This window comes from Hordeum vulgare, chromosome 4H, assembly GCF_904849725.1.
Source record: "Hordeum vulgare subsp. vulgare chromosome 4H, MorexV3_pseudomolecules_assembly, whole genome shotgun sequence".
Lineage (NCBI taxonomy): Eukaryota > Viridiplantae > Streptophyta > Magnoliopsida > Poales > Poaceae > Hordeum > Hordeum vulgare.
In genome coordinates, this window is record NC_058521.1 from 493,089,676 (window position 1) to 493,105,263 (window position 15,588).

The 15,588-nt window shown below is 44.2% G+C and overlaps 1 protein-coding gene across 1 annotated transcript; it reads right to left on the minus strand.

Annotated features, from left to right (window-relative positions):
• Window positions 1-571: 571 nt before the first annotated feature.
• Window positions 572-1,452, minus strand: LOC123446680 (chemocyanin-like). Its single transcript, XM_045123240.1, has 2 exons — window positions 1,134-1,452; window positions 572-1,023 (listed from the first exon to the last, which is right to left on the minus strand). The coding sequence occupies exons 1-2, from the start codon at window positions 1,435-1,437 to the stop codon at window positions 824-826; spliced, it is 504 nt and encodes a 167-aa protein (XP_044979175.1). The 5' UTR covers window positions 1,438-1,452; the 3' UTR covers window positions 572-823.
• Window positions 1,453-15,588: the final 14,136 nt, after the last annotated feature.

Below are 15,588 nucleotides of genomic sequence, written 5' to 3' on the forward strand. Positions count from 1 at the left end.
CTTCCTATGCATACTGGTGGAAAAAATTAAACATCCCAAACCAATCCGAGGTTCTTTACTGCCATGTCGGCGATCGTTCATACAGACATCATGTGTTACCTACCACCCTCCACATCCATACACAACACATGCCTCTGCTGTTTGTTGTATTTCTTTTCTTCTGAAAAGAAGGATAGCATCTCGGTCTCTGCATCAATTGACGCACACAGCTTATTTTGTCTATATATATGTCAATAGGTGTATATCGTGTATAACAAGGACGCGGAGTTTCCACAACTGACCTCATAGGCTCCTGGTGTGAACAGTAAAATAAACAAAACAACATTTTAAAAAATTAGATTTTTTATGACATGCTTTAAGAAATATTTGTTGTGCATGTAAAATTTCATCATGCAGTGACATTGGTGCAAGACGTGGTAAAAAAACAAAATTGATGCTCTGTAAATGTTACTTTCAAAGCATTTTGGAGCTCTAATTTTTTTACCATGACTTTCAACAATGTGATTTCGTGATGAAATTCTGCATGCATGACAAACACTTTTTAAAATATGACACACACAAAACTCACAACTATTTAAAACATTTTTCTATTTTATTTATTTTACTGTTCGCACCAGGAGACTATGAGGTCAGGTGAGAAAGGTACTTTCGGAATAACAACCGCTTAACATAGGGATACAACACACGGGGCGTACACTATCACGTAGTACTAGGAGCCTAGGAGTCACCGAGTTCCACAACACTTTTATTGATGTTTTCACATGCGCACAGATGGCATCGCAGGCGCAGCCAACTTTTTTGAAACCGAAAGCTGCGGCCAGCTTCAGTTTGCAGTGACGGCCATCTTCATCCCGAGCCCGCAGTGGCCGCTGAGGCTGCAGATGAAGTAGTTCGTCCCCGGGACGAGCGTGACGTGGTCGCTCCCCGAGGTGTAGGTGTACGCCGCGCTGGAGCCCCGGCAACTGTTGTAGCCGCCGGCGTCCACCGCCACCACGTTGTGCACGGCCGGGTTGTAGCTGAACACTGCCCCGTAGAGCAAAGGCACACATGACATGAGACGAGGTAATAACAAGGAGACACGCATCACTGACGGGTTGTAGCTGTACCATCTTTCTGACGGCTTGGTCACTCACCGAGGACGTCCCCCGCGCGGAAGCTCTTGCCGCTGGACCAGCTGTCGGCGGCGAACGACCAGTCCACGTTGTAGGTGGCGGCGCCGGCGGTGGCGGCGCCGAGGAGGAGGCACAGCACGAGCAAGCCGAGGGCGAAGACCTGCCCCGCACGGCCTCTTCCCTGAGCCATGGCCTGCTGCTGCTGCTGCTGCTGCTGCTGCGCCTCTCTGTGAGTGTGTGGGGTGAGGAGACAGCAGCCAGCAGAGTGACTGTCGTTATAGATCCGTTGGGTTTTGCCGTGGACGAGAGCGTGTGGGGGCGGCATTTATAGAGGCGGAAAGAGCAAAGCCGGCAACCTGGATCCAATCACAACTCCACAGACGGCAGTACATTACTGTAGTTATTATTCCGAAATGGAGTAGTAGTTGTACCGAATGGCGGGTGGTAGCGCACGCCGTCCATGGATCCACAAAAGCTGGAAAATGCTAACTGGACATGCATCTTGTCCTACTACATGCGAAATGTTACATCGACTACGGGGTTTTATGGGATGGGTTTCAGCTCGCAAATCGTGATTGGTTTAATAGGAGTGAGGGCCTCATCCACCTGGAAATCAGGGGGTCATGTTTAGTTAGTTAGGAAGGAGCCCATAAAAGCTTGTAAGACCTCGTACGTCAAGCTTTTTTATATCGTCAACCCACAATAATCGTTTGCAGTTCATGAAAAAATGTTTTTGCGGTGTGGACGGCGACCGAACAGATCCCGCAAAACGGATCCATATAAAAGGATATTCGCACGTTTTGCGGGTCTGCTCGGCCGCAGTCCACGCCGGCCCGCAAATCTGTTATTTATCTTTCAATTTCGAGCATTAAACACATTTATTTGCTTCTTTATTTTCTTCCAAGGCATTGGATACATAATAATTCATCAAATCTTTGCTAAAATACCAAAAGCAAAGCAAACAAGAATCACAATTAAACATTTTAGAAGATATTCAACTTTCATAACTCTTCTCACTAGTTGGATCAACATCTTCTCCATGCATTAGTTGTTGATCTCGGGATTCTAGATCTTACATTCTTCATTCTTCGGCTTTTATTTTAAAGAATTAGACGTTGCTTTCCCTCTAATTTCTTTTTAAATTGCACGTGCAGCTGCATCGTTAGCCTCAATTATACTAAGGAGTGCACGAACATCTATTAAGTTTCTTTCTATCAATGAATCAAAGTATTCTTCTTCCCAATACCAAAATGAGCATCCACCTTCCTACACACATGAACACCTCAATAAGCTACCGAAATTTAACCAAATAAGTTGACAAGGCCGAACAGAAAGAAGAACATACCCCGTCGTTATTGCATTTGCAGAATACCCATCCGAGGTATTGCCGCGTGCTAGATGTGAGCCGCAACACCGTCTCTGTGCAGTCGTCGCACTGTATGAGCGGCATCGGCAAGCCGGCGAGCCGATGCGCGACCACCGAGCCCGGGCGATGACCGAAAGAGTCCTTGCCGGCAAACCGACGACGACGACGACTAGATGATGAACCAGTACGTGCATGCGGCGCTGGCGCTTTGCCGGGGCTGTGCCGGGTGCTCCCAAACCAATCCATGGGTTTGGCACAGCCGTTGGTGGCCGAAAAGCCAAATTCGTTGGCCGCGACAAACAACCGGCGATCTGCAGCTTTCCAGCCAACCGAGGCACGAGGGAGTACTGGAGGTCAATCTAGGGTGTGTGGCGGCCCGCCAGCGTGATTCCGGCGGCTGGTATGGCTAGAATCGAAGGTGGTGCCCGGGGACTATGGGGTGGGGAAAAGAGGAGGCTGAAATGTCCCACCCACCAACCGCTCCCGATATATACAGGGCACCGACAGGGCGATGGGGAGAACCTGCGTTTTCACGGGTTGGGGTGGGCATTTTGCCGCGCCCGCAAAACATTTTATGGGTCGGACGCGTTTGCGGGGTCTGGTCGGGCAGCTTTTTCCGCCCTGACTCGTATTTTGGCGGTTATTTTGCGGGTCGGGGCATTATACGGGGTCTGCTAGAGATGCTCTAAGAGCATCTACAATCACGACCTGCAAACCGGACCCTCAAATGTCTCGGCACTGGCAGGACACTCCTCAAATTTTGTCGTCCACATCTGTGTATCTCATATTCGGTTCCTCATATCCATAGTAGCATGCAATATAGATAAAAAGAATGTAGATCAACATACAAACATAAAATCAGACACAGAAATGCACATTCCGATCACCAAAAGATCACCATGGGATGTCCAAAAGATCACCATAGTTCACATAATTAACATATACGACGAGCAAGTTTAAACTAGATTACTAAAAACTTGAAATTGAAGGCGGAGACGACAGACATTCACCACTTCCTCGCCGACCCTTTGCCCTTCTATTCCTAGCGCAGCTATAGGCGACGGTGGCTGGTGGCGGATTGTCCACATGGTCGTCGTTGTAATCGACGGTGTTGGAGAGGATGATGAGCCCTTTTAGCCGTCGGACCACCTTGTCCTGCTACCGCTTGAGCTTCGCGAGCCGAGCCGCCTTCGCCGCTGCTTCCACCGCCTCGCGCTCGAACGACTCAATGCCAATCCGAAGTGCCTTGGCATTCTTCCGGAGGAGCCGCCGCGCGCCCGTCTCCGTGGTCCTAAGTGACCGGCACTAGACCATTCGAGGAGTCGTGCATCCTCGTTAGGCTCCGCGCCTCCATCCCGCAGTGGTGGTGCATGGACCGCACCACTTCCCTCCTCTCCCTTTGCCGCTGCCGCTCGCGACGGGCGGTGCGTGATACTTGTGATATGGATTGGGTTTTTCCGTGGAGAGGAACACGTGATGCATCATAGTACAGATAAGTATTTCCCCCAGTGAAAACCAAGGTTATCGAACCAAAAGAAGGACCACGCAACCCCGTCTTCAGCGCCTACATACAAAAGAGAAAACACTTGCACCCACCGCGGGTAAGAGGATTGTCAATCCCCTTGAACTCATTACTTGCAAACGAATAGGTAGTGTAGATAGATAGTTTCAACATATTAAATATAAAAAGTAAACAAAAATAATAAAATATAGCGAGGAAATAATAGCGTTTGAAAATTTATATGTGAATAGACCCGGGGGCCATAGTGTTCTCTAGTGACATCTCTCTCAACGTATGCATACATTGGGTAAACAAATTACTATTGAACGACTAATAGAAAAGCTCATAGTTACGCCATCTTTATTCACATCAATGATCATGTGTATATAGGCATCACATCCATAAGAAAATAGGTCTATCGTGCCTACATATCTTACTATTACTCTAACCATCGACCGATATCCAACATGCATCTAGAATATTAATTAAAACACAGTAATGCTTGGACAACAATGACATGATGTAGACAAAGAGCATCCAATTAATATGAATTAACCCCACCATTTTATCCTTAGTGGTAACAATACAAAGACGTGTCTTGCCCCTTTCTTTCGCTGGGATATAAAGCACCGCCAGATTGAACCCACTACAACGCACCCCTCTCACTAAAGAAAGATTAATCTAGTTGGCCAAACCAAATCAATAGACCAGAGAGATTTACGAAGCTATTAAAATCATGCAAATCAGAATCATATAACACAGAGAAGACTAAAATATTTTTCATGAATAATTTAAATATAAACCCACAATTCATCAGATCCCAATAAACGCACCGCATAAAGTGATTACATCGAATAGATCATCGTGAAGATGCGATGAACTTTGTATTTAAGAACATAGATATATATATATCTATATATATATATATATATATATATATATATATATATAGAGAGAGAGAGAGAGAGCCATCTAGATACTAGATATGGACTCGTAAGTCTATGGTAGACTAATAACACATCACCATGGGAGTAGCAAGGATGATGTAGATGCCCTCCGTGACCTATCCCCCATGCGGCAAGGTATCAGAACATGGCTCCAGATGGGCACACGACGAAACGGAGACTTGCAACGACAGAAAAAGTGTTTCGGGAGCTCCCCTAGGGTTTTGGAGGAATATGAGAATTTATAAGCCATGGAAAAAGGTCGGGAGAGCCACGAGGGGCCATGATCCAACAAGGCAAGGCCACCCCCGTGGGTGCGCCCAGTTGACTTGTGGGGCCCTCATGTGGCCCCGACCTTCTCCCAAAGCTTCCACATCTTCTTTTGGTCAAGAAAATTCGTCAAAAAGTTTTGTGGCATTTGGACTCCGTTTGTCACTATAAACCTGAAAAGCTAAAAAATGTAGAAAACAACAACTTGCACTTGGCACTAGTTTAATAGGTTAGTGCTCAAAAGATAATTCAAATTGGCAAATAAATGCTCAAAAAGCATCCTGTAATGATAATATTATAGCATGGATCAAACAAAAATTATAGGTACATTGGAGACGTATCAGCATCCCCAAACTTAATTCATGCTCGTCCATTATACTACCCAACATGTAGAAACGATGAATTAACAAACATTGACATAGTAATATCCATAAACATAAGTAACATGATCATCAATGTTTAAAATATATGATCCCTAAAGAATGTTTACCCCCTATTCTTCTTATCATATTAGTATGGCATGGATCCGTCTTCACCACATAAATACAAATGTCAAGCACCATGGTGTTAAGTGAGGTAATTGGATCATACTTTTTAAGGCGCTTCAGCTTTTTCATACTCACTCAATACATGATCGTGAACCATGTGTTGGAAATATGCCCTAGAGGCAATAATAAATTAGTTATTATTATATTTTTTAGTTCATGATAATCGTTTATTATCCATGCTATAATTGTATTGATTGGAAACACAATACTTGTGTGGCTACATAGACAAAACACTGTCCCTAGTGAGCCTCTAGTTGACTAGCTCGTTCATCAAAGATGGTCAAGGTTTCCTGGCCATAGGCAAGTGTTGTCACTTGATAACGGGATCACATCATTAGGAGAATCATGTGATGGACTAGACCCAAACTAATAGACGTAGCATGTTGATCGTGTCATTTTGTTGCTACTGTTTTCTGCGTGTCAAGTATTTGTTCCTATGACCATGAGATCATATAACTCACGGACATCGGAGGAATGCTTTGTGTGTATCAAACGTCGCAACGTAACTGGGTGACTATAAAGATGCTCTACAGGTATCTCCGAAGGTGTTCGTTGAGTTAGTATAGATCGAGACTGGGATTTGTCACTCCGTGTGACGGAGAGGTATCTCGGAGCCCACTCGGTAATACAACATCACACACAAGCCTTGCAAGCAATGTAACTTAATGTAAGTTGCGGGATCTTGTATTACGAAACGAGTAAAGAGACTTGCCGGTAAACGAGATTGAAATAGGTATGCGGATACTAACGATCGAATCTCGGGCAAGTAACATACCGAAGGACAAAGGGAATGCCATACGGGATTATATGAATCCTTGGCACTGAGGTTCAAACGATAAGATCTTCGTAGAATATGTAGGATCCAATATGGGCATCTAGGTCCCACAATTGGATATTGACCGAGGAGTCTCTCGGGTCATGTCTACATAGTTCTCGAACCCGCAGGGTCTGCACACTTAAGGTTCGACGTTGTTTTATGCGTATTTGAGTTATATGGTTGGTTACCGAATGTTGTTAGGAGTCCCGGATGAGATCACGGACGTCACGAGGGTTTCCGGAATGGTCCGGAAACGAAGATTGATATATAGGATGACCTCATTTGGTTACAAGAAGGTTTTCGTGCATTACCGGAAAGGTTTCGGGCTCATCGGTAGTGTACCGGGAGTGCCGGGAGGGGTGCCGGGGACCATCGGGAGGGGTGTCACGCCCCAAGGGGTCTCATGGGCTATGGGAAGAGATAAACCAGCTCCTAGTGGGCTGGAATAAGTTCCCACTAAGGCCCATAAGGTTTGAGAAGGAAAAAACACAAGGTGGAAAGAGTTTCCAAGTGGGAAGGTGGAATCCTACTCCAAGTAGGATTGGAGTAGGACTCCTCCACCTCCAATTTCGGCCAAACCTTTAGTTTTTGAGGCTGCCTCCTCCCCTCCCTCCCACCTATATATACGGAGGTTTTAGGGCTGATTTGAGACGACTTTTCCACGGCAGCCCGACCACATACCTCCACGGTTTTTCCTCTAGATCGCGTTTCTGCGGAGCTCGGGCGGAGCCCTGCTGAGACAAGGTCATCACCAACCTCCGGAGCGCCGTCACGCTGCCGGAGAACTCTTCTACCTCTCCGTCTCTCTTACTGGATCAAGAAGGCCGAGATCATCGTCGAGCTGTACGTGTGCTGAACGCGGAGGTGTCGTCCGTTCGGTACTAGATCGTGGGACTGATCGCGGGATTGTTCGCGGGGCGGATCGAGGGACGTGAGGACGTTCCACTACATCAACCGCGTTCACTAACGCTTCTGCTGTATGATCTACAAGGGTACGTAGATCACTCATCCCCTCTCGTAGGTGGACATCACCATGATAGGTCTTCGTGCGCGTAGGAAAATTTTTGTTTCCCATGCGACGTTCCCCAACAGTGGCATCATGAGCTAGGTTCATGCGTAGATGTCTTCTCGAGTAGAACACAAAAGTTTTTGTGGGCGGTGATGTGCGTTTTGCTGCCCTCCTTAGTCTTTTCTTGATTCCGCGGTATTGTTGGATTGAAGCGGCTTGGACCGACATTACTCGTACGCTTACGAGAGACTGGTTTCATCGTTACGAGTAACTCCGTTGCTCAAAGATGACTGGCAAGTGTCGGTTTCTCCAACTTTAGTTGAATCGGATTTGACCGAGGAGGTCCTTGGATGAGGTTAAATAGCAACTCATATATATCCGTTGTGGTGTTTGCATAAGTAAGATGCGATCCTACTAGATACCCATGGTCACCACGTAAAACATGCAACAACAAAATTAGAGGACGTCTAACTTGTTTTTGCAGGGTATGCTTGTGATGTGATATGGCCAATGATGTGATGTGATATATTGGATGTATGAGATGATCATGTTGTAATAGAAATATCGACTTGCACGTCGATGGTACGGCAACCGGTAGGAGCCATAGGGTTGTCTTTATCACTAACGTTTGTGCTTGCAGATGCGTTTACTATTTTGCTAGGACGTAGCTTTAGTAGTAATAGCATGAGTAGCACGACAACCCCGATGGCGACACGTTGATGGAGATCATGATGATGGAGATCATGGTGTGACGCCGGTGACAAGAAGATCGTGCCGGTGCTTTGGTGATGGAGATCAAGAAGCACGTGATGATGGCCATATCATGTCACTTATGAATTGCATGTGATGTTAATCCTTTTATGCACCTTATTTTGCTTAGAACGACGGTAGCATTATGAGGTGATCTCTCACTAAAATTTCAAGACGAAATTGTGTTCTCCCCGACTGTGCACCGTTGCTACAGTTCGTCGTTTTGAGACACCACGTGATGATCGGGTGTGATAGACTCAACGTTCACATACAACGGGTGCAAAACAGTTGCGCACGCGGAACACTCGGGTTAAGCTTGACGAGCCTAGCATGTGCAGACATGGCCTCGGAACACATGAGACCGAAAGGTCGAGCATGAATCGTATAGTTGATATGATTAGCATAGAGATGCTTACCACTGAAACTATTCTCGACTCACGTGATGATCGGACTTGAGATAGTGGATTTGGATCATGTACCACTCAAATGACTAGAGAGATGTACTTTTTGAGTGGGAGTTCTTAAGTAATATGATTAATTGAACTAATTGTCATGAACATAGTCTAATGGTCTCTGCGAATTACGATGTAGCTTGCGCACTTAGTCTAATAGTCTAATAGTCTAATAGTCTAATAGTCTAATGGTCTAATGGTCTACTATTTTTATATGTTCCTAGAGAAAATTTAGTTGAAAGTTGATAGTAGCAAACTTTGCAGACTGAGTCTGTAAAACCGAGGATTGTCCTCGTTGCTGCACAGAAGGCTTATGTCCTTAATGCACCACTCGGTGTGCTGCACCTCGAGCGTCGTCTGTGGATGCTGTGAACATCCGACATACATGTTTCTGATGACTACACGATAGTTCAGTACAAAAATACTTAATGGCTTAGAAGCAAGGCGCCGAAAACGTTGTAAAACGTCACGGAACATAAGTGATGTTCTAAAGAGATGAAATTGTGATTTCATGCTTGTGCCCTTGTTAAGAGGTACGAGACCTCCGACAAGATTCTTTGTCGACAAAGCACAGGAGAAAAGGCTCAATCGTTGAGCATATGCTCAGATTGTCTGAGTACGACAATCGCTTGAATCAAGTGGGAGTTAATCTTCCAGATGAGATAGTGATAGTTCTCCAAAGTCACTGCCACCAAGCTGTGAGAGCTTCGTGATGAACTATAACATATCAAGGATACATACAATGATCCTTGAGCGATTCGCGATGTTTGACACTGTGAAAGTAGAAATCAAGAAGGAGCATCAATAGTTGATGGTTTGTAAAACCACTAAGTTTCAAGAAAGGTAAGGGCTAGAAGGGATACTTCGTGAAACGGCAAAACAATTGCTGCACTAATGAAGAGACCCAAGATTAAACCCAAACCCGAGACTAAGTGCTTCTGCAATGAGGGGAACAATCACTGAGGCGGAGCAACTCAAGATACTTGGTAGATAAGAAGGCTGGCAAAAGTCGAAAGAAGTGTATTTGATATACATGATGTTGATGTGTACTTTACTAGTACTCCTAGTAGCACGAGGGTATTGGATACCGGTTCGGTTGCTAAGTGATTAGTGACGCGAAATGAAAGCTACGGCATAAACGGAGACTAGCTAAAGGCGAGGTGACGATACGTGTTGGAAGTGTTTCCAAGATTGATATGATCAAACGTCGCACGCTCCCTCTACCATCGGGATTGGTGTTAAACCTAAATAATTGTTATTTGGTGCTTGTGTTAAGCATGAACATGATTGGATCGTGTTTATTGCAATACGATTATTCATTTAAATAGAATAATGGTTACTCTATTTTCTTGAATAATCACCTTCAATGGTTTATTGAATCTCGATCGTAGTGTTACACATGTTCATGATATTGGTGCCAAAAGATACGAGTTGATGATGATAGTACCACTTACTTGTGGCACTGCCGCTTGAGTCATGTTAGTATAAATTGCATGAAGAGGCTCGATGCTGATGGATCTTTGTACTCACCTGATTTCGAATCACTAGTGACATGCGAATCATACCACATGAGCAAGGCCTTGTTTTCATTGAGATGAAATAAGATAGTAACTTGTTGGAAGTGATACATTTTGATGTATGCAGTCCAATGGGTGCTGAGGCACGCAGTGGATATCATTATGTTCTTACTTCACTGACGATTTGAGTAGATACAGGAGTATTTACTTAATGAATCACAAGTCTAAAATGTTGAAAAGTTCAATTCCGTTTCAGAGTGAAGTTCGTCGTAACAAGAGGATAAACTGTCTACGATATGATCATGGAAATGAATATCTGAGTTACGAGTTTTGGTACACAGTGAAGACAATGTGGAAATTGTTTCGCAGTTCATGCCACCTGGAACATCATAGTGTGATGATGTGTCTGAACGTCATAGCCACGCACTATTTGGTATGGTGCATACTATGATGTCTCTTATCGAATTACCACTATCGTTTATGGTTATGCATTAGAGACAACCGCACTCACTTTAAATAGGGCACCGCGTATTTCCGTTGAGATGACACGGTATAGATTGAGGTTTAGAGAAATCTAAACTGTCGTTTCTTGAAAGTTTGGGGTTTCGACACTTATGTGAAAAAGTTTCAGTCTGATAAGCTCGAACCCAAAGCGGATAAATGCATCTTCATAGGATATCCAAAACAGTTGGGTACATCTCCTATCTCAGATCCGAAAGCAAAGTGTTTGTTTCTAGAAACGGATCCTTTCTCGAGGAAAGGTTTCTCTCGAAAGAATTGAGTGGGAGGGTAGTAGAACTTGATGAGGTTATTGAACCATCACTTCAACCAGTGTGTAGCAGGGCGCGGGAAGTTGTTCATGTGGCGCCTACACCAATTGAAGTGGAAGCTGATGATGATGATCATTGAGCTTCGAATCAAGTTACTACAAACCTCGTAGGTCGACAAGGTCGCGTACTGCTGCAGAGTAGTACGGTAACCCTGTCTTGGAGGTCATGTTGTTGAGCAACAGTGAACCTACGAGTTATGGAGAAAGAGATGGTGGGCCCAGATTCCGACAAATGGCTGGAAGCCATGAAATCCGAGAGAGGATCCATGTGTGAAAACAAAGTGTAGACTTTGGTAGAACTACTTGATGGTCATAGGACTATTGAGTAAAAATGGATCTTTAAAAGAAGACAGACGATGATGGTGATAAGTCACTATTAAGAAAGGCTCGACTTGTCGCAAAGATGTTTTCGATAAGATCAAACAGTTGACTATGATGAGACTTTCTCACTCGTAGCGATGCTAAAAGTCTGTTAGAATTATGTTAGTTGTTGATGCATTATTTATGAAATATTGCACGTAGGATGTCAAAACATTGTTTTCTCGACGGTTTCCTTGAGCAAACATTGTATGTGATACAACCAGAAGGTTTTGTCGATCCTAAAGATACTAGCAAGTATGCAAGCTCCAGCGATCCTTCAATGGACTGGTGCAAGCATCTCGGAGTTGGAATATACACTTTGATGAGATGATCAAAGATTTTGGGTTTGTACAAGGTTTATGCGAAACTTGTATTTCCAAAGAAGTGAGTGGGCGCACTATAGAATTTCTGATAGGTATATGTGGTTGACATATTGTGGATCAGAAGTAATGTAGAATTTCTGTAAAGCATACAAGGTTGTTTGAAAGAAGTTTTCAAAGGAGTACCTAGATTACGCTACTTGAACGTTGAGCATCAAAGATCTATGGAGATAGATCGAAAGCGCTTAATAGAAGTTTCAACAAGATGCATGCCTTGACAAGTTTTTGAAAGAGTTCAAAATAGACCAGCAAAGAAGGAGTTCTTGGTTGCATTGTGAGGTGTGAATTTGAGTAAGACCCAAAACCCGACCATGGCAGAATAAAGAGAATAGACGAAGGTCGTCTTCTATGCCTTAGCCGTAGAATCTAAAGTATGCCATGCTGTGTACCGCACCTGAAGTGTGCCTTGACTCAAAGTATGTTGAGAGGTACAGAGAGTGATCCATGATTGAATCACTAGCAGCGGTCGAAATTTATCCTTAGTAACTAATGGACTAAGGAATTTTTCTCGATTATGGAGGTGGTTAAAGAGTTTGTCGTAAAGGGTTACGTCAATGCAAGCTTTGACACTAATCCGGATAACTATGAGTAGTGAAACGGATTCGTATAGTAGAGTAGATATTTGGAGCATTTCCGAATAGCACGTAGTAGCAGCATCTATAAGATGACATAAAGATTTGTAAAGAACGCACGAATCTGAAAGTTTCAGAACCGTTGACTAAAACCTCTCTCACGAGCAAGACGTGATCAGACCCCATAACTATATGGGTGTTGGATTCGTTGGAATCACATGGTGACGTGAACTAGATTATTGACTCTAGTGCAAGTGGGAGACTGTTGGAAATATGCCCTAGAGGCAATAATAAATTAGTTATTATTATATTTTTTAGTTCATGATAATCGTTTATTATCCATGCTATAATTGTATTGATTGGAAACACAATACTTGTGTGGCTACATAGACAAAACACTGTCCCTAGTGAGCCTCTAGTTGACTAGCTCGTTCATCAAAGATGGTCAAGGTTTCCTGGCCATAGGCAAGTGTTGTCACTTGATAACGGGATCACATCATTAGGAGAATCATGTGATGGACTAGACCCAAACTAATAGACGTAGCATGTTGATCGTGTCATTTTGTTGCTACTGTTTTCTGCGTGTCAAGTATTTGTTCCTATGACCATGAGATCATATAACTCACGGACATCGGAGGAATGCTTTGTGTGTATCAAACGTCGCAACGTAACTGGGTGACTACAAAGATGCTCTACAGGTATCTCCGAAGGTGTTCGTTGAGTTAGTATAGATCGAGACTGGGATTTGTCACTCCGTGTGACGGAGAGGTATCTCGGGGCCCACTCGGTAATACAACATCACACACAAGCCTTGCAAGCAATGTAACTTAATGTAAGTTGCGGGATCTTGTATTACGGAACGAGTAAAGAGACTTGCCGGTAAACGAGATTGAAATAGGTATGCGGATACTAACGATCGAATCTCGGGCAAGTAACATACCGAAGGACAAAGGGAATGCCATACGGGATTATATGAATCCTTGGCACTGAGGTTCAAACGATAAGATCTTCGTAGAATATGTAGGATCCAATATGGGCATCCAGGTCCCACTATTGGATATTGACCGAGGAGTCTCTCGGGTCATGTCTACATAGTTCTCGAACCCGCAGGGTCTGCACACTTAAGGTTCGACGTTGTTTTATGCGTATTTGAGTTATATGGTTGGTTACCGAATGTTGTTAGGAGTCCCGGATGAGATCACGGACGTCACGAGGGTTTCCGGAATGGTCCGGAAACGAAGATTGATATATAGGATGACCTCATTTGGTTACCGGAAGGTTTTCGTGCATTACCGGAAAGGTTTCGGGCTCATCGGTAGTGTACCGGGAGTGCCGGGAGGGGTGCCGGGGACCATCGGGAGGGGTGTCACGCCCCAAGGGGTCTCATGGGCTATGGGAAGAGATAAACCAGCTCCTAGTGGGCTGGAATAAGTTCCCACTAAGGCCCATAAGGTTTGAGAAGGAAAAACACAAGGTGGAAAGAGTTTCCAAGTGGGAAGGTGGAATCCTACTCCAAGTAGGATTGGAGTAGGACTCCTCCACCTCCAATTTCGGACAAACCTTTAGGTTTTGAGGCTGCCTCCTCCCCTCCCTCCCACCTATATATACGGAGGTTTTAGGGCTGATTTGAGACGACTTTTCCACGGCAGCCCGACCACATACCTCCACGGTTTTTCCTCTAGATTGCGTTTCTGCGGAGCTCGGGCGGAGCCCTGCTGAGACAAGGTCATCACCAACCTCGGAGCGCCGTCACGCTGCCGGAGAACTCTTCTACCTCTCCGTCTCTCTTGCTGGATCAAGAAGGCCGAGATCATCGTCGAGCTGTACGTGTGCTGAACGCGGAGGTGCCGTCCGTTCGGTACTAGATCGTGGGACTGATCGCGGGATTGTTCGCGGGGCGGATCGAGGGACGTGAGGACTTTCCACTACATCAACCGCGTTCACTAACGCTTCTGCTGTATGATCTACAAGGGTACGTAGATCACTCATCCCCTCTCGTAGATGGACATCACCATGATAGGTCTTCGTGCGCGTAGGAAAATTTTTGTTTCCCATGCGACGTTCCCCAACACCATGGCCATAGCATATAGGTGGAATAGAATATGGAGGTATGTAACAAAGGGGTAAACATGGAGAAAAAAGTATCACATCAACTCGGGGTATCAACGGGCTATGGAAATGCCCATCAATATATATTAATGCGAGGAGTAGGTATTGCCATGCGACGGATGCATTAGAACTATAAGTGTATGAAGCTCGAGTGAAGCTAAGTGGGTGTGCATCCAACTTGCTTGCTCCTGAAGATCTTGGGCATTTAAGGAAGCCCGTCATCGAATTATACAAACCAAGTTCTATAATGAAAAATTCCCACTAACATATGGAAGTGACAAAACATGAGACTCTATATATGAAAACAAGGTGTCACTTTGAGGCACAAGTGTGGAAAAAGAGGTAGTAGCACTGTCCTTCTCTCTTTTCTCCCATATATTTTATTTTTTCTTCTTTTTTTATTTTTCTTTCTTTCGTTTTTTTCTTTCTTTTTATTTTTTCTATTTTTCATTTTTTTTATTTTTGTCCGGAGTCTCATCCCGACTTGTGGGGGAATCATTGTCTCCGTCATCTTTTCCTCACTAAGATAATGATCTAATAATTAAAAGCACCACAATTTTATTTACTTACAACTCAATATAAAAAACTACTAATAATATGACTCTATATGAATGCCTCTCATAGTGTACCATGATGTGCAATGATCTAGCATAACATGTATAATAATGATGAACGGTGGCTTTGCCACAAATATCATGTTAGCTAAATGATCATGCAAATAAATATGACAACGAGTGTACAAGGCATATGATGCGATGGTGGAAGTTGCATGGCAATATACCTCGTAATGGCTATGAAAATGTCATGATATGTAGGTATGGTGGCTGCTTTGAGGAAGATGTAAGGTGACTTATGTGCAACAGAGCATATCATATCATGGAGTTTGGATGCACCGGCGAAGTATGCTCCGATCCCCTAGGTGGGAAGGCGAAATGCACGTTACCAAAGAGGCTAGCAAAATATGTGGAGGTGAGAGTGCGTATATTCATGGATTCAAAATAGTCATAAAGAACTCATGCTTATTGCAAAAATTTATTAGCTCTCTCGAAGCA